This window comes from Acomys minous, assembly GCF_964271855.1.
Source record: "Acomys minous genome assembly, chromosome: 20".
Lineage (NCBI taxonomy): Eukaryota > Metazoa > Chordata > Mammalia > Rodentia > Muridae > Acomys > Acomys minous.
Window position 1 is genome coordinate 23,547,764 of NC_140502.1, and position 26,320 is coordinate 23,574,083.

The 26,320-nt window shown below is 47.6% G+C and overlaps 1 protein-coding gene across 8 annotated transcripts; it reads left to right on the forward strand.

Moving 5' to 3' along the window:
• Positions 1-486: 486 nt before the first annotated feature.
• LOC311591672 (zinc finger protein 59-like) lies at positions 487-24,435 on the forward strand. Of its 8 annotated transcripts, none has more exons than XM_084771542.1 (5): positions 487-614; positions 4,664-4,711; positions 5,636-5,762; positions 7,220-7,318; positions 11,905-15,493. In XM_084771542.1, exons 2-5 carry the CDS (start codon positions 4,679-4,681, stop codon positions 13,998-14,000), a joined length of 2,355 nt encoding a protein of 784 aa, XP_084627668.1. In that variant the 5' UTR covers positions 487-614; positions 4,664-4,678; the 3' UTR covers positions 14,001-15,493. The 8 variants fall into 8 exon arrangements, with proteins under 8 accessions (XP_084627668.1, XP_084627671.1, XP_084627670.1 ...); XM_084771544.1 differs by having other exon boundaries at positions 506-619; XM_084771540.1 differs by lacking the exon at positions 487-614 and adding an exon at positions 714-1,692.
• Positions 24,436-26,320: the final 1,885 nt, after the last annotated feature.

Below are 26,320 nucleotides of genomic sequence, written 5' to 3' on the forward strand. Positions count from 1 at the left end.
ATTACTCATCCTCCAACAGGAGGCAAATGACCGTCTAATGGAGATATTGATACACATCGACGTGGTCCTCAGTCACATTTTTCTGTCGAGGTAACAGGGACACTGAAGCCTGCAAGGTCCAGAGCAGCTCTCTGAAATCTCTGGTGTAAACAACGCACGTTTAAAACCAGCCAAATCTTAAGTTCAGTCTTTTCAAATTTATCATGGTCCCTGCTAGCGCGGCGGGATCCTACTCAGTGGGTCTCAGGCAAAGCGTAATCAAGTCAGCTACAGCTCGATCAGATCTTGTTTCGTATTCTGCGCTTTAAAGCTTAGGCTCTTTTGTACGCGCCGTGGGTGAGAAAATAAATTATGCACAGACTCAGGGAGTCCCTTTTGATCAATGGAGGGAGCCTCCCCTTTAAGAGCGCATCTCCGTGGGAACTCCCACAGTCCACTGGGCGCAGCTCCCCGATAGGCCCAAGTTGCATCCCGGGCTCCGCCAGCGAGGACTGCATTTCCCAGAGTCCATCGCACCGGAAGTAGCATAGTGTCCAGGTGACACTAATGCGGAATCTTCTGAATCTTTCTTGTAAAAGGAAAAAAAATTTCATCTTGGCTTCAGTCTCCACAGAGTAAGGCGAGAGCCAGCGGGCTGGGTGTGGACGTGGGCGGTGGGGCGGGGTGGGCGGATGCTGGCGTGTGCGTGTGTCTGTGTGTGTGTGTCTGTGTGTCTATCTGTCTGTCTGTGTGTCTGTCTGTCTGTGTGTCTCTGTGTGTGTGTGTCTGTCTGTGTGTCTGTGTGTCTGTGTGTCTATCTGTCTGTCTGTCTGTGTGTCTGTCTGTGTGTGTGTGTCTGTGTGTGTGTCTGTGTGTCTGTCTGTGTGTCTATCTGTCTGTCTGTCTGTGTGTCTGTGTGTGTGTCTGTGTGTGTGTGTCTGTGTGTGTGTGTGTGTGTGTGTCTGCCTGTCTGTGTGTGTGTGTGTGTCTGTCTGTCTGCGTGTCTCTGTGTGTGTGTGTCTGTCTGTGTGTCTGTCTGTGTGTCTGTGTGTCTGTGTCTGTGTGTCTGTCTGTGTGTGTGTGTCTGTGTGTGTGTCTGTGTGTCTGTGTGTCTGTCTGTGTGTGTGTGTCTGTGTGTGTGTCTGTGTGTCTATCTGTGTGTCTGTGTGTGTCTGTGTGTCTGTCTGTCTGTGTGTCTATCTGTGTGTGTGTGTGTGTGTGTGTGTGTCTGTGTGTCTGTGTGTCTGTGTGTCTGTCTGTGTGTGTGTCTGTGTGTCTGTGTGTGTGTGTGTGTCTGTGTCTGTCTGTGTGTGTGTGTGTGTGTCTGTGTCTGTGTGTGTGTGTGTGTGTGTCTCTGTGTGTGTGTGTCTGTCTGTGTGTGTCTGTGTGTGTGTGTGTCTGTGTGTCTGTGTGTGTGTGTGTGTGTGTGTCTGTGTGTCTGTGTGTCTGTCTGTGGACGCTCCGGCCTCCTCTGCATCACGTGTGTCCTGTGTCGCTCGCTTTCCGCCCCTGCTCTCTCTCGCGGCCGCAGGGCCCGAGGCAGAGGCCTGAGCTGCAGTCAGGAGAGCTGGGGCGCGGGGTCTGATGGGAAACTCTCCCTGGGCTGCAGACTGGAGCTCGGGGCGAGCGTTCCGGGGCCGGAAGCGGCTCCGAGGGCCGCCTAGGAGGGCGGCTGCCGTGCGGCCCCGGGACTTGGTCAGCGCCCTAGGCGTGGTGAGCGCTGTGGGGCGTGAGGGGAAGCGCTCGCCGGGGATGCGCTCGGAGCCGGGCTGGGACCTCAGGCTGCTCAGGCGCCCCGCGTCGGCCGTGCAGGAGGAGGGCGTCTCGGCGACACAGCTGGGATCCAAGAGCCAGTTTTCTATTTCAGCTTGAGAAATGAGGTTTCAGGTTTAGAATATAGAATTGTCAGTAACTGAAGGAGGAACGTGCAAAGACATACCACCGTCATTGTGGCCCTTATGTTGGCTCTTCCCTTTCCACTTAATATTCACATAATTCAGTGATGCTTGACATCTCTCCACACTCATCCCGTCATAAATAGGAATCTCTAGGGCTTAGGGCTTCTTTTCTTCTTCTTCTTCTTCTTCTTCTTCTTCTTCTTCTTCTTCTTCTTCTTCTTCTTCTTCCTCTTCTTTTTCTCTTCTTCTTGGTATTGTGTACTTTGGAATGGCTGCATTGGAACGTATTTGTAGTGAGCGCTCTTACTGTCTACTCACTTAAGCCTTTTCAAAACTATTAATCTGTCCTGGACTCCCTTTGTAGACCAGGGTGGCCTCGAACTCATAGCGAGTCCAGGACAACCAAGGCTACACAGAGAAACCCTGTCTCGAAAAACCAAAAAAAACAAAAACAAAATCAAAACTATTAATCCTAACCACCGTGTTTCACGGTATTTCTCTAGAACTTCTGTTGTGTAGCTGAAATGTTGTAGTCTATGGTCGGTGTCTTCCCAGCCCTCGTCATCCATGAGGCTGCACACCCAGCCTCAGCTACTCAACCCCCATGAACTGTCCTATTTTACTTCTTCCTACGACGTAGTGGTATCAGATTCAAAGTGAGTAAGATCGTAGGTATTTTTTGTTTGTGTGTTGAAAGATGAATTACTTTTCATGAAATTTCAGTGTGTGGGGTTGTGTGTCCATGGAGCACAGGTGCCCTCAGAGGCCAGTGGTCATAGGATCTGCTGGAGCTGGGGTTATACAGGCTTTGGGACCGGTCAGGACACTGAACTCCTGTCCTCTGGAAAAGCCAAACCAGCTCTCAGGCTCTGAGGCACTCTTCCAGCCCCAGCCTTTGTCTTCTGTCTTTAGCTTATTCCCCATGTTCAACCTTATTGTAGTAAATGGTTGGATGTTACTGCACTGTGTCCTGAGCCGCATCCTGCATGTGTCTTATCCGTTCACCGCCCCCCCCTCCCCCGCCGGGAGCTGCGTATCATGCCGTGTAAATCATCCTGGAATGCAAGCAGCAGTGTAAATATCTCTTGGAAATGTATAAAAATGGACAAAAACTCATAGAAATGCACAAGTGTGTGTGGAGGAGATGGCTCAGTGGGTACAGTGCTTACAGGCATGCAACTGTGCAACGCCAGACGCAGCCGTGCACGAATGCAATCCCAGCCCTCCTATGGCAGGATGGGAGGTGGAGACGAGAGAGTCCCTGCAAGGCTGGCTAGCCTGGTGTGTGCAGAGGCAGGAGGGAAGGAAGGACAATGAAAGAAGGGAAACTTGTTTGTGAATTTCACATGAAGAGGAAAAAGTATAATTTCATAAGATTCTCAGATGTGCACTTAAGAGCTGGGCGTGGCTGTGATGTCAGCACGGGAGATGGAGGAAGGAGCATTGGGAGTTCAGGCTCAGCCTGGGACACACAGGATTCTGTCTCAAAACCAACTAAACACACAGTCCCACAGTGTGCTGAACCAATCATAGACCTGGTGGGCTAGAGCGCTGGTTCCCATGTGGTGCTGGCCGCTCCCTGGTGCAGTGTCTTAGGGCGTTGTGAGGGGTGTGCGCTGCTCAGGTCTTGTGAGAGGAGGCTGAACGCTGCTGAAGGTAGAACAGAGCACAGATTGTCCTCCCGCACACGCCAATTGACACAACATAAGCTGTGATCATGGATGATGGATGACAAAGGTGCTCAGGAAAGTGTTCAGGAAAGTTCCACGGTGTGGGATCCCATTTACTAAAGTGGGTACGGAATGCTGGGCACTGCCTGACACTGCGGCTGCAGCCCCCTCAGCCTTGCTGTGCCTCAGCCCTGAGCGGCCATGCGGATGCTGTGAGCCCCGTCAGCCTTGCTAGGCGGGACTCCAGGAGGAAGGTCTCCTCACAGGAGGAGGAGAGGCCCAGCCCTAGGCCTGGCTGATCTCAGGGTGAAGATGGGCTCCTCTGCTGGCCTCTTCTGCAGCACCTCCAAGGCAGCCGTGCTGATGGCTGCTCTCCACACTGAGCCTTGTGCACTGGGCTGTCTGGGTTAGGAGAGGTCGATGACATCATCCTGACAGGAGCCAGTCTGGGAACTGTAGGCTCAATATTCTTAACAATTATATTTTATTATGAGCTTATTAAACAAGCCTACCTCCCTTATAACCCAACTAGCCTAAATAAAAGGGAAAGGAAATTAAGGAAAACAGGAATGAAACGTGAGTGTCAGTTCCTAGGAACGATTCTCCTGGCGTAGTCAGCAGGATTTCAGCAGCCCAGCAATTCCACCAATGTTGCTGCTGGAACCTGGAGCAACGGGAACCCGGAGCCTCAGCTGGAGTCCAAAGCCTTGAAGCTTTTCCTGGAGTGGGTCTCTCTAGGAGCATCTCGAAGTACAGGGTTGAACAGCTAAAAGCCAAGTCCCAACCAAAAAACTCCGTCTCCTGTTTTTGGATGTGTGTATGCATGGGGACACACACACACACACACACACACACACACACACACACACACACACACACACACCCCTCCTCTCAGTCTGTTCAAGGATGTTTTTCATCTGGCAACAACCAAGTCCCCCACGAAGTGGTTTGACTTTAAGTGAAAACACATCCTGCTCTCTCACATCTAAGTGGTGAACATCCTGTCCTCTTCTCCATCCCACACTTGGCATCAAAAGGAAACCAGGTTCATGGTTCATCTCCCCTGCAGGGAACGTCAGGTCACAATCCAATGAGAGGCTTTCTTTCTGTCCCCAGGGAGGAAACCTGAAGATGGCCGGCTCCAGTTGTCACCACACGGTCTGTGTAAGTTGTCGCTTCTGCCTTTGACACAGGGGACTTCCAGGTTAGGTGACTCCTTCCTGTCTTGCTGTCTAGAAGCTTCCCAAGGCTCTGAAACCCTCCAGCCCTGTCTGCCCCTTACAGTGAGGTTGGAGGGTCAGAGCACTTCCTGTTTGTGCCTCTTTCCAGCTGCTCCTGGGGTTTTCTTTGACTGCACTCCTCCTCATGTGCTGTCTGCTGGGTCTGTGGTCAGGGAGGACTGTGGGTGCAGGGGGGCGTCAGCCCCACAGGGAAGCTGGCTTTGGGGTGTCAGAAGTCTGCTTGACATCTCTGGTGTTTTCCGGCTGATGACCCAGGGTGCGAGAGTGACTGTCCTCAGTGCATGTGTGTGACCAGGTGACCTGCTTGAGGAGGCTTAGGAGAGCGTTCAGTGACCAGAGGGAAAGGTCATCCAGGCTGTGATAGGTGATGGTAGTCTGAGACTAGGAAGACCTGAGGCACACTGACCACCTTCAAAGTTTTCTTTTTTTTCCTTTGTCTGTTTTTTAATGGTAAAAAGGATAAACCCAATATGCACCCAATATGGACTCTTACATAGCAATTTTATGGACTCTTATGTAGTGTATAAAATTATTCTCATGACAAAAATCTTAATTATATCATGGGACACTATAATAAACTCAAGGACTCAGAGTATTTCCTAGGTATTTTACACGGAGCCTGGGTGACATGTCTCTTTTGTGGGGTGTAACTTGAAACACGTGGATGAAGGGACATGCACGTTTATTGGGTATGTAGGGCGGCACAGTCATCCTTTATGGGGAGCTCACACAGTCAGGTGCCTTGAGCGTTTCCATGCGGCTCCTTTCCCACTCTTCAGTCCTTTCCCTTCCGTGTTTCCATCTTGAAAGCTTCCCCATTTCACTGTCCCTGTGTTTGTGGTTTCAGGGGTCAGTGACGTTCAGGGATGTGGCTGTTGACTTCTCCCAGGAGGAGTGGGCCTGCCTGGATGCTGCTCAGAGGGTCTTATACAGGGACATGATGTTGGAGACCTACAGCCACCTCGTCACAGTGGGTAAGGCATCTGTCGCCGTGAGTGGGGGATGTGTCCTCTACACTGTCTGCTTTCCTCACTCTGAACTAGAAGGCAGCAGAGGCTGAAGCTGGGCTTGGTGGCTGATTCCTGTCATTGCTTCACTCAGAAGGCTGGGGCAGGAGGATTGCTGTGAGTGCAGCATCACCCTCAGTTACATACTGAGATCCAGAGTAGCTCAGTGGACGGGGTGAGGCCTCGTTTCAAACAAATACATTACAGAAGTAAGAATATGAATCTATTGATAGTATCATGAGCTATTGAAATAGCTTGGTGCTTAGGAGACCCAGCTGCTTTTATATAGGACCCAAGTTAAGTTCCCAGCACCGCAGGGTGGCTGACAGCCATGTGTAACTCCGGTTCCATGGGACCTGACACCTCTTTCTGGCCTTCATGGGTACTCTACATGCATGTGGTGCTCAGTCTTAAATACAGATAAATCTCCACATACGCATACATTTTAATTAGTGGAATTTTAAAATAGGTAGCTGAATTCCTCCTCCTTCTTCCCAGTGACATCATGTGAGATTTGTTGGGTTGAAAATAGGAACTTCATGAAGCACCTGCTTTTCCACCCTTGTTGGTTCTCTGAGTTTGGAGAGAGACCTCGTCTCAAAAACTAAAGTGGGTGGCAACCAATGAAGACACCTGACACTGGTCCCTGCCCTATACGCACATCTGTGCATCCATCCGTACATACTCACACTTGTGCACAACTCTCAAGAACACATCACTGTTGGCTTTTTGAGACGCCCTTTCTTTACTCTGCACACTTTGTAAGCTTTGTGTACGTTTCAGGAAAGTGTCCATGCCCCTGCTGAGGAGCTCCAGCAGCCAGGTTGGGCAGCTTCAAGTTTTGCCTCTGGGCCCCCCCTCCATCCTTCCCTGGGTACCCCTTTTCTGCTCCTCAGTTCCCTGCCACACCCTGTGGTCCCTGAAAGGGGTGCTTGGATCTTTAGGCTGTGCTGCTGGTCTCTTTACTCTTCTGGAAAGCGACTAGAGTGGCTCAGGTTAAGTCTCCACAGTGCTGAGAGCCTCCTGTAGAAATCAGACTCCTGGAGAAACTGAGAGGCTAAAGCCTCAGGGAAGGCAGGGACACCTGAGGCCTTGGTTATGGCGGCTGCTGCTGACAGGAATTCGGGGAGGGTGGCGTGTTTAACTGGAGCTAGTCTATGAGCTCCTGTGGCGCCATCTTTGTGGCAACAATGTATGAACTAGCTATTCCTCTGAGGCAGGGAGTGTTTGCATGGTTCCACACTGTCAGCCAGGGAGCAGAACTAGCGATCTGACCCCTTAGTTAGTATAAGTTCATAGTTTATTTAAAGAAAGTTGTTTTGTTTGGCTTACATACCACCTTCCAGGACATCCTGGGTTAATCAGAGAGATGAGCCTGAAAAAAGGAAAGTCTTAACTTTGTGCCACTTTTTCTTTCTTTGAAGTGGGAAGTTGCTTTTCCAAGCCAGATCTGATTACCTTGTTAGAGCAGGAGAAAGAGCCCTGGATGGTTGTGAAGGAAGAAGCAGACAGGCCGCGCCCAGGTGAGTAGGTGTGAGGTGAGACTCCAGCATTGCCAGCCACAGCGCGTGCTCAGAGGCCCCACACAGCGGCCCCTGGATTTGACAAACTTCCTTCAGCTCCCCAGGGCCTGTGGGAAACGTGCCTGAGCCCTGGGGAGGAGGTCAGGTCGTAGTAAAGGCTGACAAAGGGGATCCTGCTCCATGAATCATTTTAACTTGTTCTTATTTTCTTCCCTGTTACTGGGCACGTACCCTGTTTCTGTGACTTTTAAAGGTATTTTATTATTGGTTGTGTGTGTGCACACGTGTGTGCAGGTATCCAAAGAGGCCACCAGAGAGAGTCAGCTCCCCTGGCTGGAGTTACAGGGTCAGCTGGTTCTCTAACCCAGGGCCTGTGGCAGAGCAGTCAGTGCTGTCAAGCACGGAACCAATGAGCAGACAGTGTGAGCAGCAGTGAGAGCTGTAATGCGGTGAGCACACCAAATGTAGTTCCGTGTCTTCACGCTCACTCTAGCCGAGGTGCGATGGCGTAGCTAGCCTGTGGTGGGGTTGCTGGGCTCTAGGACGACCTTTTATTCTGTTTTTATGCTGACATTTAGGTATTTGGATTTGGGAATCCTATAATTCTACGTGCTGATAACTGGTTTTGTCTTAGGTGGGTTTTCTCCCCCACCCCCATCTGGTAGCTGTGTGTTGCTTGGTCGGGGATTCTTGTGGGATCCTGATTCGTGTGGGCGCTGGGGGTTCCAGGTAAAATGTGTTTCTAGGTTTGGGGAACTGACACTTAGAAATGGGGATAGGCTGGGGCGGGGGGGGGGGTTTTGAGGTGACTGCAGGAAGGAAGCGAGCAGCTAGTCCTTCAGGATCTGCTTAGCCCCTTGGGAATGGGGCAGAGTGAGGAGAGGCCACAGCAGGTGGCCTGCTGCAGAGCTGGGGGCGAGGCCGGGAATTAGTCACCGCAGGGCGACGTGAGGAGCCGCAGGGAGCCTGCTGGTTTCACTGATCATCATGGCCTCTGGGCCTCCAAGCCGTAGCTGTTGGGGTCGGGGCTGGGTGAGAGCAGTGAGTGGGGAGCAGGAAGTTGGGAGGCGCTCATCTGTGTGATGGCTGAGATGGGGCGGAGTAAAGGAGAGAGCAAGCAGGCGCCGTGCTACAGAGCTGGGCAGGAGACTGTGGGATTGGATTTGGGGGGGGGGGTAGGTAAAGATCTGCTGTTAGCCTGTTCCCCTGGCTGGACATCCTTAGTCTTCTTAAAAAGTCTAATGAATTCTGTCCTTTTCTTTCTGGTTTTGCAGCTATCTAGTCTAAGCTGGCTTAGAACTCAGGAAGCCACTCCCACTGGCTTCTTTCTGATGGGATTCCATCACCACCACCTTTCTTTTTTAAAGAATTTCACTTTCAGGCTAGTTTTCTTATAGCATGACAGATAGTGTGTTTTTGTTGGTTTGGTTTGGGTTTGGGTTTTTCCCAAGACAGGGTTTCTCTGTGTAGCCTTAGCTGTCCTGGACTCGCTCTGGAGGTCAGGCTGGCTTCGAACTCACAGAGCTTTGCTTGCCTCTACCTCCCAGAGTGCTGGGATTATAGGTATGTGCCACTGTGCCTGGCTGGCGTGTAAACCTATATCTATACATACATATATATACCAACACATACATGTATATATACGTATGTGTGTATGTATATATGTGTGTACATATATATGAAATGATTTTGTTTTTATAAAGAAAGAAAAACCTAAAGTGTTTGATTTTACCAGTGAAGATGCAGGAGCCAGGTGCTGGGGTGGAAACCTGCCAGCTCAGAGAGGCAGAGAAAGCACCCAGCTGACCTTCCTACTCAGCTCACACCCCAAACAAAAAGCCAAAAACCAAATACTAAAACCTAAGAGCTCAAATCCAGAAAGCCCCAAAACCCAAAAGGCCACAAGCCAAAAGCCCAAGGCCGGAAGCTTGCCAGATCAGCTGACGGCCCAGGAGGAAGAGGCCTGGCAGCTCTCCTGACGGCCCAGGAAGAAAAAGCCCAAAGCTCAAAGCCACAGAGCTCCTGCTTCCCCGGGCTGTCTGAAATACCCTTCTCACAATGTCCCGCCCTCCTATGTAATCCCTGCCATCTGGTTAATAGCTCCAGCTGGGGTTAACTTTGTCTTGTGTACAGATAGACCTTGGAATCAAAGTGTGCTAGAGGTGAACCGCAGCATAATCGCCTGCTTACAGTAAACACAAGGTTCTTGGAATAAACGTTTGTGTTAGGACTGGACCACATCAAACAAACAGCTTTTTATAGTTCACAATCTTGGGGTTCACTATGGGATCAAATTCTGTCTGCAATATGATTTGGTCCAAAAACCTTTACCACACAGTGTGTTAGGATAAAGAGGTGAGGCGGGGGTACCTTTGGCAGGGGTGTGGCTAAGAAACTACACCACACAACCAACTGAACGTAGAAGGCTCACTGGGAGATGGGGTGTCGTATGGCTTATCTTGTGTGCCTGGCCCTTTAAAGGACCCCCAGTTGCTGGACAACTGGCCACTTAAGCACTCTGAGCCCCTGGAACTGCCGTGCCCTATGACCCTCGGTGCAGGATATGAAAAGCCATCGGAGGCTAAGAAAGGGAAATTGAGGAGAGAGAAGGAAGGACAGTTGGCGCAGCTGTGGCCTAGGAGACGGCAGGTGGCGCAGAACACACTGTCAGGAGACGCTGAGCTGAGCACATAGGCTGAAGCGGGAGCCATAGTTTGGAGCTGCTAGCACTGGGCAGACTTAAAGGGGGGACTATTTAATCAGACCGTGGGGAACTGAGGGAGGAGCAGCTGGGAAAATGTTTGATGGTGCTGGGCTGGACACCGGGAGCAGTGTTTGGGAACGAAATTAGATTCATGGATCTCTCTCTCTGTCTCTCTCTCTCTGTGTCTCTCTCTCTCTCTCTCTCTCTCTCTCTGTCTCTCTCTCTCTCTCTCTGTCCTTCTCCCTCCCTTCCTCCCTCCCACTCTTTCCTTCTTTCTCTCCTATCTAGTGTTAGGGGGTAAACCCAGAGGGATAAAGGATGGGTAAAAAATAAAATAAAATTAGCACAGACCACCTACATGGCAGAGAGTGAAAGGACGTCTTATAGCAGAGGACTTGAGAGATTGAGAGAGAGAGGGAGATGGGGGAGAGGGAAAGGGGGAGAGAGATCTGGGTGCCTGGGGACTTTTACTGCTGTACCTGGCACACCTGGCTCAGCTGGTGGCTGTGATGTCCTAAGGTGCTGCAGAGAGATCCCGGAAGACATTCTTAACTGTGTATCTCAAGTCGTATATAAATAAGCACATGACGATTGCTTCAGCACAGTTATAATCCATTAAGTAGACGTGCGTAGCTGACCTTTTGGCTACTTTCTAGGTTCCTTTTTCTACCACTTTTTTTTTCACTCTTATCTCACCCTTCCAACCCCCACCCCCCCAACACTAGGAGAGAAAGAAGGCTGGAGGGGAAATGGGGCATCAGTGTCATCGAGCTCTTCCTACTGATGAGGGGCACTGAATTTGGGGGAGCAATTTTGATTTTGGCCTTCAAAATATCCACATTTTCTCCTCATCTCTTTGCGCATGATCACATCACAAACCAAAACAGCAGCAACCACCACCGCCAGGAGCAGGAGGAGCCACAGCCTCTCTTGTTGTAACCACCACCACCACCAGCAGGGGGAGCCACAGCCTCTCTTGTTGTAACCACCACCATCACCAGCAGGGGGAGCCACAGCCTCTCTTGTTGTAACCACCACCACCACCAGCAGGGGGAGCCACAGCCTCTCTCTAGCACTTACATAACTTCTCAAGAGTCCCTAGAATTGCAAATATCCTACACTTGCAGAAACTATTGGCAACTGGCGAATCACACCTGCCAGAGCGTGAGACAAATCATAGTTTGCCACTGTGGACAATCTGAAGTAGCTCCCTATCCTACACCTAGCATAAAAAACATAGGCTGGGGGCTAGAGAGATGGCTCAGAGGTTAAGAGCACCATCTGCTCTTCCAAAGGTCCTGAGTTCAATTCCCAGCAGCCACATGGTGGCTCACAACCATCTATAATGAGATCTGGCGCCCTCTTCTGGTGTGCATGCGTACATGCAGGCAGGACATTGTATAAATAATAAATAAATCTTAAAAAAAAAAAAAGTAGGCTGGGTGCGGTGGCGCACACCATTAATCCCTGTACTCTGGACGCAGAGGCAGAGGGATCTGTGTGAGTTTGAGGCCAGCCTGGTCTGCAAAGCGAGTCCAGGACAGACAGGGCTGTTACACAGAGAGACCCTGTCTCGAAAACAAACAAATCAACAGTAACAACAACAACCCTGTAACATTTCTGTATTTTTAAAGAAAGCAGAATTCTCGCTATGGACCTGTCTTCCCGTTTCCAGCCTGATCTACTGGGAAGAGTCTTGTCTTACATAAGCTCTTAGTGCTGCTCTTCTCGGTCCCGGTTAGCGTTTCAGAAAATACTTTAGACTCTGTCCATTGACTGAATGGTTTTTATATTATGAGAGAGAGAGAGAGAGAGAGAGAGAGAGAGAGAGAGAGAGAGAGCGCAGAAAATAAAGTATTCTTGCTTTCTCCCTTTCTTTCAGATTTGGAGGCAGATTATGATGCTGAAAATATATTTCCAGAAAATCATATTTATAATAGAAATTTACCCACAGAGAACATAAAGCAATTAAATAAAACATTTAACTTCAAGGGTTGCAGTTTTAGTAATGGCCCCCAATGTGGCGCAATCAAGGGACTGCAGAGTAATGAAGGAGATGCTGATGGAAAGATTAGTTATAAGGAACAAATACCTCTTTATACCTGCCCGAGTTTTACCCAAAATATAGAAAACGCATATGAATGTAAAGAGTTTGGGAAGTACTTTGGTTGTAATTCAACTCTTATTCAGAATCAAAGCATTCCTCCTGGAGAGAGGCCCTATGCGTGTGAGGAATGCGGGAAGGCCTTCCGCCATCCCCAACACCTTACACGACACCAGAAATCTCACAGTGGCGAGAAACCTTTCAAATGTGATGAATGTGGAAAGGCTTTTCATCTTCCTGACCTGCTTAAGTACCACAAGACCATCCACACAGGTATCAAACCATTTGAGTGCAGGGAGTGCGGGAAGGCCTTCAACCGATTCTCCAACCTTGTTGGCCACAGGATTATGCATGCTGACGTGAAACCGCATGGCTGTAGTGAGTGTGGGAAAGCCTTCAAACGTCGCTCAAACCTCGTTCAACATAAAAAAATTCATTCTGGTGAGAGACCCTTTCAGTGTACGGAGTGTGGGAAGGGCTTCATTGCTCTGGCTCAGCTCACTCGGCATCAGACAATTCACACTGGAGAGAAGGCATTTGAGTGTAAGGAGTGCGGGAAGGCCTTCAGACTCCCCCAACAGCTTACAAGGCATCAGAAATCTCACAGTGGCGAGAAACCTTTCAAATGTGATGAATGTGAAAAGGCTTTTCATCTTCCCGAGCTGCTTAAGTACCACAAGACCATCCACACAGGCACGAAACCATTTGAGTGCAGGGAGTGCGGGAAGGCCTTCAATAGGTTCTCCAACCTTGTTGAGCATAGAATCATTCATGCTGACGTGAAACCGTATGAGTGTAGTGAGTGTGGGAAAGCCTTCAAACGTCGCAAAAGCCTCTTGCAGCATCAGAAAATTCATTCTGGTGACAGACCCTTTCAGTGTAAGGAGTGTGGGAAGGCCTTCATTGTGCTGACACAGCTCACCAGGCACCAGAGCATTCACACTGGGGAGAAGGCATTTGAGTGTAAGGAATGTGGCAAGAAATTCAGAACCGGGGAACAGCTCACCAGGCACCAGAACGTTCACACTGGAGAGAAGTCATTTGTGTGTAAGGAATGTGGCAAGAAATTCAGTACTAGCTCACACCTTGTTCAGCACCAGAGTATTCACACCGGTGAGAAACCCTTTGAATGTAGTGTGTGCGGGAAGGCTTTTCGGCTTCAGGTGTACCTTTCTGAGCATCAGAAAACTCACACTGAAGAGAAACCTTTCAAGTGTAAGCTGTGTGGCTCAGCCTTTAGGCGGAAGTACAAACTTAGTGAACATCAGAAAATTCATACTGATGAAAAACCCTATCAGTGCAAGGATTGTGGGAAATTCTTTCGTCAAAGGTCAAGTTTTACTGAACATCAGAGTATTCACACTGGAAACAAACCCTTCGAGTGTAAAGACTGTGGGAAATTCTATAGGCTTAATACACTCCTCATTCGTCACCAGAAGTCTCACAGCGCTGAGAGACCTTTTGAGTGTAAAGACTGTGGAAAGGCTTTTCGTCTTCACAGCGAGCTTAATAACCATAAAATTGTTCATACAAGCACAAAACCCTTTGAGTGCAAGGCCTGTGGGAAATGCTTCAAGCGTGCGTGCACTCTCATTCAGCACAGGGTTACTCATGCTGGCGTGAGACCTTATGAATGCAGCGAGTGTGGGAAAGCCTTCATTCATCGCTCAAACCTGTTGCACCATCGCAAACTTCACTCTGCCGAGAAGCCCTTTCAGTGTAAGGAGTGTGGAAAGGCCTTCGTTGTCCTCGCTGACCTCGCTCAGCATCAGTGCATCCACAGTGCTGAGAAATCCTTTGACTGTGAGCCGTGTGGTCGGCCTTCTGACGTAAGTCCCAGCTCAATAAACACCAGAGAACTCACACTGATGTGAAGCTCTTTCAGTGCAGGGGAGGTGGAAAAGAGCATCCATACTGGTGAGAGGCCTTTCAGTGTAAGCAATACGGGGAAACCTCCATAGCATTACCCGTTTCCTTGGACATTCTGGAATTCATATTGGCAAGACTCTTCATCAATGTAAAGAACGTGGGAAGTAACTTTACCTGTGGTAGAGACCTTAAAGTACACCACAGAATTCACACTGATGAAAGGTCTTACCAATGTTAACAATGTGGGAAAGACCTTTAGTTGAGTATGAAGCTTGGTTTGATCTGCTAAATTTCACATTAACAAAAAGTCTTACAATGTAAGGAATGTGGAAATGCCTTCAGTAATTCTAAGCTGGCGGCTGTCTATCAGAGAAATCCTACTGGTGAGAAATTCAATGAACGTAAGTAAGGTGAGAAGATCTCCAAGATTTAATTCAGCCTTCGGTGCACAGTGGAAAGCTCATACTGGTAGGAAGTCTTATCACTGTAAATACTGTGGAAGGACCTTCACTTGGCGCTCAGGCCTTCAACGTAAAGGAATCTACACTGATGTCAAACACTATGAAGGCAAGGAGGATGGCAACATCTACAGAATTAGGTCTTGAACCTCGTAAGGAAGCCCGTGCAGGTCTGAAACCCTGTGCATAGGAAGAATCTGGAAACGCCTTTATTGTAAGGGATGAACTTACAGAACGTGAGATCCCCAATCGCCAGAACCCCGTGCACAGCAGGAAGATGGACAAGCCGTTGCAGGGAACTTTACTTAATTCTTGATTACTTAATTGGGAAAACTGTGACTTAAAAGAATGTGAGAGCTTTAATCTGCCCCAGGATTTGGTCAACACAGAGTTTTCACATACTGTTGATGCCAAGAAACCCTTTGGGATGAGAGTGTGGGAAGTTGGTTGTTCAGACAAGATGCTCTGTTGAGATTGTCTTTTAATGTGAGAAACACAGGGCAGTGGGCATGTTCTTGATTAATATTCATCTTGTTACGTACATAACTCACCAATCACTAGGCACCCAGGACAGCCAGCTTAGGGAGAGCTGTTATTGGAGCTAGATTTATCTGAGATGCCTTCTTCGTCACAATTAACAACCATTGGCCTCTGTGATATTAGATCAGATGTTTACTTTTTTTTTTTTGCATAATTTGTTAGTGGCCAGCACAGTACCAGTCAAAGTTATGGCAATGGGGCAAAATACATAATAAAATCCTCGAGTGTGTTTGGTCAATAGCCATATTCTGTAAAATAGCTTTTGCATTCTTCTCACTTTTATTGGCCTTAGGACAACTGTCATGAAAGGCTACGCGTGCTTCGGATAGTTTAGTGCAGTGCCCACGCATTCACCCAGTATTCAATCTTAAGTAGCTTCATTCTGGATACATCTTAGGGATGAAAAGGAACATCAAAGGGTTTAAATTCAACTTCCAATGATAGATATGTATAGTTTAATCTTGGTTAAATGGGAATAAAAGTTGAAATCGACTTCCAAATGGGTAGCATAATAGTGTTATGTGGTGTGCCATGAATAACGTCTTTCAGGTGGTGTGGTGTGACTGACGGTGTGCTCTGTCGTCCCAGCTCCATCCTTCCTGGTTTACATCTTCTTTTCATCAGCTCACCTGTGCTGTTTGAAAACTCAAACCCCACCATTCTGTGAGAAGAGTAGAGAATCCATTCTCAGGCTTTCCCAGGCAGGTGTGTATGTGTGTGGTGTGTGTCTCTGTGTGTGTGTGCGTGTGTGGTGTGTGTGTGTGTGTGTGTGTGTGTGTGTGTGTGTGTGTGTGTGTGTCGGGGGTGCGGGGGCCAGATTAATGCCCTGAGGGACACTGATGGATAATGTAGCCAGGATAGGGTGGATTTTCCATTTTGTCCAAAACTGACCAAGGAGGTAATCTTCTCAAAGTCCTCTTTAGAAGAATTAAAGACAGCTGATAAAAGGATGGCCATTTTTTTAATGAGTCTGCCCTATCACATATTAGAAAAAAGTCATAAAACTTAGATTAATTTAAAAGTTTAAATAAGTCACAGGTCTTGGAGCTTAAAAGTCAACAACAACAACAAAAAGCTGATTCAGAGACAAGAACTTTTGGATAATTGGAAAGCCATGATCGCCTTCTCTATTGATGAGATACAATTAGACTACAGCCAGTCAGCACAATTTTGGTGTCTTGCCCTCTGTCAGACGAATATCTCTTAGCTGAAAGTTGTGTTCCCAATCAAAAGATACATCATTCAGATTAATCGTAAAGATTCCTGGGGATGAGGGCAGAAATCAATTCTCCCAATACCAATATCAATACCAGTACCAAGCTCAATTAACCAGTTCAATCACCCCTGGACAGGTTAAACAATACCAATGGCCCTGGAACCCCAAAGGGAAATTGCAATCCATATTGCCTGGGTTATTTAGACACGCTTGAAACAAACCTCTCCTTTCTGGGTCTAAACCTGGGACCCCTGACCATAGACTTATCCAAAATCTGAGAAAAATAATTCACTCAAGATTATCCACTCCATGGTTCCAATCACATGCGCTCTCATGAATCTGATATCCAGAGAAACAGGCATCACTATCTTGGACCTGAGAGATTCATTCTTCAGCCTCTCATAGGCAGAGGTGAGTCAACCCATCTTTGCTTTTGAATGGACAGACCCAGAGGGCGGCTACAGAGAGCAACTATCCTGGCTGTAAACTTTGGAGCCATGGAAAAGTCTTGTGACATACTCGTCCAAATAATCAGACGCTGTGTCCACAGGATGGACCACTTGTCTAGAGCTGTGGAGGGAAGCAAACAAGTTAACCCTGGGGTAGTGTCTTACATTCGCTGCACCCCAACTGATTGAGGCCCTCCTCCAAGAAACACAAGAGTGGTGGCTGTCGAATGCCTGTGTGAGTACCAGGCCTTACTCTTGGACTACCTCATGTTCAGTTTCAGAAACCTGTGACTAGCCGAGTGTGGTGGCGCACGTCATGTAATCCCAGCACTCAGGGAGGCAGAGGCAGGCGGATTGCTCTGAGTTCAAGGCCAGCCTGGTCTACAAAGTGAGCCCAGTATAGCCAAGGCTACACAGAGAAACCCCATCTCAAGAGATGAAAAGAAAGAAAGGAAGAAAGAAAAGAACCCCATGGCCACCAGTCCTGCTACCCTCTTGCCTGGTGAGGGCCTCCAGGTGCTCATTCATGACTGTGTCAAGATAACATCCCCCTGAAAGATCTCAATGCAGTGCTCTGTGTACACAGGAACAGCTTTATTAAAGACGAAGCCAGGTATGTGAGGCCTTCTATAGTTACTTTAACTGAAATGATTTAGGGTCCAAGCCTTAGGGCCAGGTACCTCAGCCCAGAGAGCAGAGCTAATCAGTCTGACCCAGGCTCTCAGACGGGGAAAAGGAAAACCCACTACCATATAAACCGACGGTTTCTCTACCCTTACTACCATGCAAGCCCACATCATTTATAAAGAGGGCTTCTCAATGCTGGCAAGGCATTAAGAAAGAACACCTTGGCCCCTCCTATAGGCTGTTTGGTGGTGTCATGCTCCACTGCAAGGACATGAAAGAAAAATCTTGCTATCTGGAACAGGGAAACCCTGGGTGCCCAGACACTGCCACAGGAAGGGACCCTTGGAATAGATTCACTGTGCAGAGTAAACTACCCCTATTTCTTGGTCCCCAGACCTTTGGATCCTAAAATGGGCTACCCATAACAAAGGCCCAACTCTCCCCTCTAAGGAAACTACTTTACCTAGCACACCTGGAGCCACAGTCCTGCCTCCCACTGTCCAGGAAGCCGAGAGATTCCCCAGCCCTATTTTACCTCTTGGAAAGGTTGACCACTTAGTTAATTGTTCCCAGCTGGTAATCATCCAGCATTGCTGGTCATGCTTACATCCTCGGTCCCCACACTATACGGGAATAGGAACTAACCAGACTGTCAGCCACTGGCAGACAGAACTCACTGCAGATGGACAGACAACTTAACATTACATGACTGACAAGTGCCTTGACCTGGTCTAATATCTAAAAATGTTAACTCAGGCACTTCCCCTTATTCCGATGCCTGCTGTTCTGCCTTGTGGGTTCACTCATCTGGACAGCAGCAGGGTTACTGAATCCTCGAGACTACTCGGTGAACATGTCCTAGTGTTTTGAGTAATGTGCCTCTTCTGAGGCTTTCCAAACTGAGAACACCTTTTATGCATCACAGCACACATTCTGCCCCATGTATGCCTGTATCATGGGAAAGGAGGGGAAATACATATTAATAGGACATGGAACCATGAAGAGAATAGTTTGCTGGTCTTCATCGCACGTCTTGTCATTGTCAGCATAGTTGGCTCAACCCCCATAGACACATTAGCCTTTATCCAGGCAGTTACAGATTTTAAGGAACTAAATAGACAGCCAGGGGCAGTGACACATTCCATAATCCCAGCACTCGTGGAGGCAGAGCTAGGCCTTAACAGTGTTGCTGCTTACTGGCTTTTTTCAGTGTACTTTGTTATAAAGCCCAGGATCACCCAACCAGGGATGGCATCACATATAATGGGCTGTGCCCTCCCCATCAGAATCTAATTTTAAAAATGTTATGGGAGCCGGGCGGTGGTGGCGCATGCCTTTAATCCCAGCACTTGAGAGGCAGGTGGATCGCTGTGAGTTCAAGGCCAGCCTGGTCTACAAAGTGAGTCCAGGACAGACAAAGCTACACAAAGAAACCCTATCTCAAAAAAAAAAAATGTTATGGGTCTTATGGAGGTGTTTTCTCAATTAAGAATCCCTCCTTTCAGATAACTCTAGTTTGTGTGTCAAGTTGACATAAGACACATAGAAAAACAAATGTGATCCAAGATGGCTGGCAAGCAGCTTCCGAAATCCTGGGGCACAGAGTGAACCTTGGCTTGCAAAAACACCAGGGTCTGTAGGTTCTAGCACTGAGCAGACACCACAGTCGGGAAACATAAGTGAATCTGACCCAAGGTCACCCAGAAAGGCCACAGAAAGCACTGGGGGAGGGTCCAAGCAGCCACTGGGCACCGGTGCTAGCACTACACGCCTGGCTGGAAGGCAGCTTGAACTCCCCAGGGTGCAGAGTGTGCTTTGGCTCACAAAAACACCAGCACCTGCGAGTTCTAGCACAGAGCAAACATCAAGTCAGGAAAACTAGTGACTCTGACTTCAGGTCATCCAGCAATTCCACAGAAAGTTCCAGGGTCCAGTCAGGCACTGGGCACATGCTCCAACCACAGACATCACAAGAGGAAGAGGTCAGCATAAAAACACAAACAACAATCCCCAGGGCCATTTGATACCACAAGAAATCAGCAGTCCCACCACCACAGCAAGCCTGGAGATACTGTCGCCTGTGATGCACAAGACAGGGATTTCAGACCTGAGGTTATGAAAATGATGGAGGCCTCAAAGGAGGAAAATACTCCCTCAAACTAGAACAGGAGAACACAAGGAAAGATGAAAGAATCGAACAAATCGCTTGAAGAAACTACAATCAGACAGGAGAAGGAAATGAATAAAAGGTTTCAAGACCTAAAAATGGAGATAGAAACTATGAAGGAAACACAATACAAGATAATCCTGGAAATGGAAAACCCAGAGAAGAGGACAGGACCTACAGAGACAAGCATTAAGAGCAGAGTTCAAGAGATGGAAGAAAGCCGGGCGTGGTGGTGCACGCCTTTAATCCCAGTACTCGGGAGGCAGAGGCAGGAGGATTGCTGTGAGTTCGAGGCCAGCCTGGTCTACAAAGTGAGTCCAGGACAGCCGGGGCTACACAGAGAGACCCTGTCTTGCAAAAACAAACAAACAAAAAAAGCACAAAAAAAACAAGCAAACAAAAAAAAAAGAGATGGAAGAAAAAATATCAGGGATAGAAGATATGGCTGAAAAAATGATTACAACAGTCAAAGAAAATGTTAAATCTAAAAAGCTCCTGATGCAGAGTATCCAAGAAATCTGGGTCACTATGAAAAAGCCAAATTTAAGAATTATAGGGATAGAAGAAAAAGAAGACTCCCTTCAGCAAGGCCCAGAAAATATTGTCAATAAAATCATGGAAGAAAACTTCCCTAACCTAAAGAAAGAAATGCCTATAAATATACAAGAAGCTTACAGAACTCAAAATAGATGGGAACAGAAAAGAAAATCCTCCTGGGGCCATAATAATCAAAACACTAAACATACAGAACAAAGAAAGAATATTAAAAGCTGCAAGAGAAAAAGGCCAAGTCACATATAAAGGCAAACCTATCAGAATTACACCTGACTTCTCAGGGGAGACTATGAAAGCAAGAAGGGCCTGGACGGGTGTCATGCAGACACTAAGAGATCACAGATGCCAACCTAGATTACTATACCCAGCAAAACTGTCAATCACCATCGATGGAGAACACAAGATATTTCATGACAAAACCAAGCTCAAAAAGTACCTGACCACAAATCCAGCCCTACAGAAGATACTAGAAGGAAAATTCCAACCCAAGGAGGGTAATTTTACACAGGAAAATGAAGGAAATAAATAACTCTATACCCACAAAAGCAAAATAAAGGAAACACACACAAACACACTACCACTACCAACATCAAAATAATAGGAACTAATAACCACTGGTCATTAATATCTCTCAACATCAAGGGCCTCAACTCCCCAATGAAGAGACTCAGGCTAACAGAATGGATGTGAAAACAGGAGCTATCATTCTGCTGCATACAGGAAACACACCTCAGCAGTAAAGGTAGACATTACCTCAGAGTAAAGGGCGGGAAAAAGGAATTCCAGGCAAAAGGACCAAGCTGGAGCAGCCATTCTAGTGTCTAATAAAATAGACTTTCAACCATAACTAATCAGAAGATATGGGGGAAGAGACTTCATACTCATCAAAGGAAAAATACAGCAAGATGATGTCTCAATTCTGCACATCTATATCCCAAATACAGGAGCACCCAAATCCATAAAAAGAAACATTACTAAAGCATAAGTCACACATCCAACCCTACACAATAGTAGTGGGAGACTTCAACACCCACTCTCTCCAATAGAGAGATCATTGTCACAGAAACTAAATGGAGAAACAATGAAACTAATAGACGTCATGAATCAAGTAACTCTGTATATGTGTACAGAACTTTTCACCCAAACAAGGAAGAATTCACCTTCTTCTCAGCGCCTCACAGAACCTTCTCCAAAATTGACCATGTACTTTGTTACAGAGCAAACCTCAATAGATACAAGAAAATCAAAATAATCCCTTGCATCTTTTGAGATTAAATCCACCATGGATTAAAGCTGGAATGAAACAACAGAAAGCCTACAAACTCAAGGAAGCTGAACAAGTTCCTGTTCAATGATATCTGGGCAAGGAAGAAAATAAAAAAAGAAATTAAAAACGTACTAAATTCAATGAAACTGAAAACACAACATACCTAAAGTTATGGTAAATAGTGAAATCATTGCTAAGAGGAAAGTTTGTAGCACTAAGAGCCTTTGTAAAGAAATTGGAGAGATCCCGTACTAGCAACTTAATAACACACCTGCAAGCTCTAGAACAAAGAGAAGCCGACTCACCAAACAGGAATAGATGGCTGGAAATCATCAAGCTCAGGGTTGAAATCAATAAATCCATAAATTAGGAAAAAGGGACAACTCAAGGAATCAACCAAACCAAGAGCTGGTTATTCAAGAAAATCAGCAAGATAAACAAACACTTAGCCAAATGAATTAAAAGAGTATTCAAATAACAAAATCAGAAATGAAAAAGGAAACATAACAACAGACATTGAGGAAATCCAAAGAACCATTAGGTCTTACTTCAAAAGCTTTTATGCCACAAAATTTGAAAATCTAAATGATTTGGACAATTTTCTTGATAAATTCCACTTACCAAAGTTTAATCACAATCAGGCAAACAAACTAAATAGTCCTATATCTCCTAAGGAAATGGAAGCAGTCATCAAGTCTTCCAACAAAAGAGAATTTCATGCCAATTTCTCTTATGAAAATTTATGAAAAATACTCAATGAAATACTTACAAACCGAATAAAAGAGAATTTCAGACCAATTTCTCTTATGAAAATTTACCAAAAAAAATACTCAATAAAATACTTGCAAACCGAATCCATACCAAAAATATCATTCACCATGACCAAATAGGCTTTATCACAACCCTCAGGGCCAAGGGGTTATAGAAAGAACACATCAAAATATAAAATCCCAGCTTATAAAACAGAAGGCAAACACCTACCCCCTAATATACAACTAGATGGCACCGACTACCCTAAATATATTTAACAGTTACAAGAGCTCCAAACGCCCTCCCCTCTCTCTCTCCCTTGGCACACACCAGGAATGACCCCTCCCAGCCTAGTACAATGCTACTATGATCCCTTGAGTGGGATTTGGAATGGGTTTTGCGGTGTCTTCCCACAGCACCAGCCTAGGTCTATATGGGTCCCTGCCAGTGGCCTCCGCCCCACTGATCAAGATGGCCCCCTTCTTGCTGATGGATCAAGGATGGAGGAAGTGGAGACTCCACCCCCAACGAAACAATAAGATCTCCTGGAAGGATATTCACGATCTGGTGGCCGTCGCCCACGCCAAGTCCCCTCCGCAGGCTTTCCTTTCCTCCTCTTATGGCTGTTTTTGCGATTCTTTATTCTAACCCTGCCACTGCTCAGCGTCTTCCTACCGCCCATCCCCCCAGTACCCACCACTGGCCATTCGCCCCTCCCCCCAGTGCCCACCACTGGCCATTCGCCCCTCCCCCCAGTACCCACCACTGGCCATTCTTTGCTAGGGAGACCTACAGCGGACAGAACAAAACCACGGAAACCCAAGACTTCCCACTTGAAGGATGCCAGACCAGGGTTGAGATTTCCTCCTAGAGCCTCTTGCCAGCCCCTCCTCTGCTTTCCTTACTAGAATACGGGTGTCTGCCCCCAGCAGGGCCTCCCTATGTGGAGGCTTAAGACATTGGACATGCTGACCAATGATGGTGGCACTAGTGCTCACCAACCTTAAAGCTCATTTTCAGCATTCCGTCAGTGATCCAGGGAACAGCGGTGGAGGGGAGTCGTGGGTAAGCTCTGCCCTAATGGCTCTGCCAAATACTGTACAGCCAACCAAAATGTTTTTTCTCACCAGCTTGTCCTTGCTCCCCAAAGCGTTCTTTACCCGCGTGAACATTCTTCAACAGGAGACTCCAACTGGGAAGAAACTCCGAGCCACCGTTTCCTGGCTGCAATACATCCAATACGCAGCCGAGCTCCTTTTCCTAACCACGCACCCCCAGCTCCTCCCAGTGTTTTCTCTGCGCTTCCCTGTCTCAACCACCGTTGGCCGCTCTTCCCAGTAACATTCCTCTTCCTGTATCCCATGGACGCTTGCTCACATGAGTGTCACAGACATTCCTGTCTTCAATCCACCCACCCCCTTTCGCCTTGGAGGTCCCTCTTCGAGATCTTATCGTACATGTTCCTGTAACTTCACGGTCACCAAACCGATATGTGCCAGCTCCCCTGCCCCCTGCTCTTCCCTGGTGCAACAGCACTGCCGGCTCCTGCATTAACCCCTCTGTGCCCCCTTCCCCCTTTCAAGGCTTCTGGACCCTCGTGATTACTGTTCCCCAGGTTTATCTCTATGAGCCTGAAGAACTCACTTTACAGCTGGGAGGAGAACAAAAGAAAAGAAAGATCTGGCCTGGAGAGATGGCTCAGAGGTTAAGGGCACTGACTGCTCCTCCAGAGGTCCTGAGTTCAGTTCCCAGCAACCACATGGTGGCTCACAGCCATCTATAATGTGATCTGGCACCCTCTTCTGGCCTGCAGGTGTATGTGCAGTCAGTGCACTGTATACATAATAATAAATAAATAAATCTTAAAAAAAGAAAGAAAGAAAGAAAGAAAAGTGAGATCTATATGCCTATTGCTCATCAGACTGGGCCTTGTTCTCTCATTGGGTGTCACAAGAGCCACTGGAACATTCCTCATTCAAAACACCATCTGGCCAGTGACTTCTAGGACAAGTTTGACCCCTTCGATGGCACATCACCTTCCCTACTGGGGGTTGTTCTCCAAAACAAGAGAGCTCTGGACCTATTGGCTGCTGGGCAGGGAGGGGCCTGCATTGTGTTGGGGGAGGAATGTTGCTCCTATGTCAATGCATTTGGGCTGGTGGAACAAGGCTACAAGTGCGCAAAGATCTCCAGGCGCGCCGTGCTCCCACCGCCCCCACCCCACAGTGCTCAAACCCTCTGGTGGCTTGGCTCCTTCCCTTCCTTGGCCCCACACTGACCATCGGAGCATTGTTTCTCCTGGTACCCGGCCTCGTTCACTTTTTAAAACGGCAAATGAGTAGTATTTCAAGAACCCCTTCCAATCAGGTTCCGGCTCAGGGACAGCCCATTCCCAACATGGGAGGCAATGACTATGACGACACCTCCCCTTTATAAAACAGAGAGGGGGGATCTGTGGGGGAGTCGTGGGGCATCCAGACTGTGCCGCCTGGGACACATGCACGGAGCTAGAGCTAGGTTGAGATGTGTACAAACCCCAAACATCTTAATCTTGAGGCCAGCAAGAATGAGGATCACCCTCCCTGCTCTGTGCTCACGTACCATGGTACACACAGTCTTGACCCCTAACCTTTATAAGTCCCGGGGTGATCACATAGCCTAACACTTGGGATTTCTCTCCATGCAAATGAAGGTTGCCCAGCATCTCACCCTCACCCTGAACATCCCCTCTGTTGCAGTTAACTTATCAGCATTGCACTGGTGCTGCCCAGGACCTGAAGATACTCTGCGTTCCAGCCCTACAGTCCTTCCTACGTTGTGGTACACGAAGCAAGGACTGCGAATAAACCAGAGAATTCAGAGGCAAAACCAATGCAGGGAAGGAACTGTGGAGGAATGCTAAGTGAGTGTGTCAACCATCAATAAAGTGCTGTTTAGCCAATCAGCTGGGCAGAAGGACAGGAAGTGGAAGGCGGGACTTCCTGGAGGAGAGGAGAAAAGGTTTGACAGTTGGAGAGGGACAAGGTTTTTGGGCAGTTGGAGGAGGACGGTGGGAACTGGATGGGACAGGCCTAAGGGGTCATAGTGGCAAGTGTTTGGAATATATGTATAAGGTTTAGAGTAGTTTGTTTAGTTTACGAGTAGATCAGAGTCAGTTCAGACTCTGCCTGGCAAAGTGCTGGCAGCTTTAAATTAGGTTTAGTCTCTCTGTGTCAGTTATTTGCTTTGTAGGCCAAACAGATACAAAATACTGTAACAAATAACCAAGAAGGACTGCAGGGGGATTGCTAAGAAGAGACTCTGCCGTGATTGCAGAGCTTCCCAGAGCATCAGAACCAGGCACTTCTGGGACCTTCCGGGAGGCACTGTGCTCAGTACACCGTCCAGAATGATTATCTGTGATGCCCAACCACTTTCTTTCCAGACAATTCTTCTGTCTGTTTGTCCATCTATTTCCCTCTTTTCATTTTTCTTTCTTCCTCCCTACTTCTTTCATTCTACCTCCTGTTCTTCCTTCCACTGCATCATCATCATCATCATCATCATCATAATAATAATAATAAAATTAAAAGGAAAGAAACATGGCTTCTCCTAGGTATGGTGAAGAAGGTTTATCGTAGCTACGTGGGAGAGCAGAGCCAGAGACAGGGGCATCTGGGAGAGTCCACTGGGTACACGACCAGACTGAGCTGTGCCACGTGGAGAGGTGGGGACAGAAAGAGAGAGGGGAGTGCTACCGCACCCAGCTATGTTTATTTTCACTTGCTGGTTTGCCCTCCTTCTTATTACTGGCAATGTTCTCTGCCCCCAAATGTGCCTTGATTTTAAATTCAAGTTAAGTTGTGTTGTGATTATTGTGAGGATGGTCACGTTGAATATGCTAGGAGTTATTTATCTTTACCATACTTTCTGTAGTTAACACATAACTTGGTCTGACTTTTTATTTATTTATTATTATTATTTATTTATTACTTTTGCTTTCTTTTCTTCATTAATTTATTAGTTCATTTTACATCCCAGTGGAAACCCCACTCCCTCCTCTCCTCCAGGCCCACCGTTCCACCTCTACCCCCTTTGCCCCCACCCCACCCTGGCACATCAAGGCGAATCAGGTGCCCCCTCTTTCACTGAGGCAAGACAAGGCATCCTTGATAAGGAAAAGGGATCCAGAGGGAGGCAACAGCGTCCAAGTCAGAACTACTCCCCCGCCCCCCGCCCAATTGTTAGGGAACCCACTTGAGGGGCAAGCAGCTTTATACGTGTACAGCCTTCCCACCCAGAACGCGCCCCATCTCG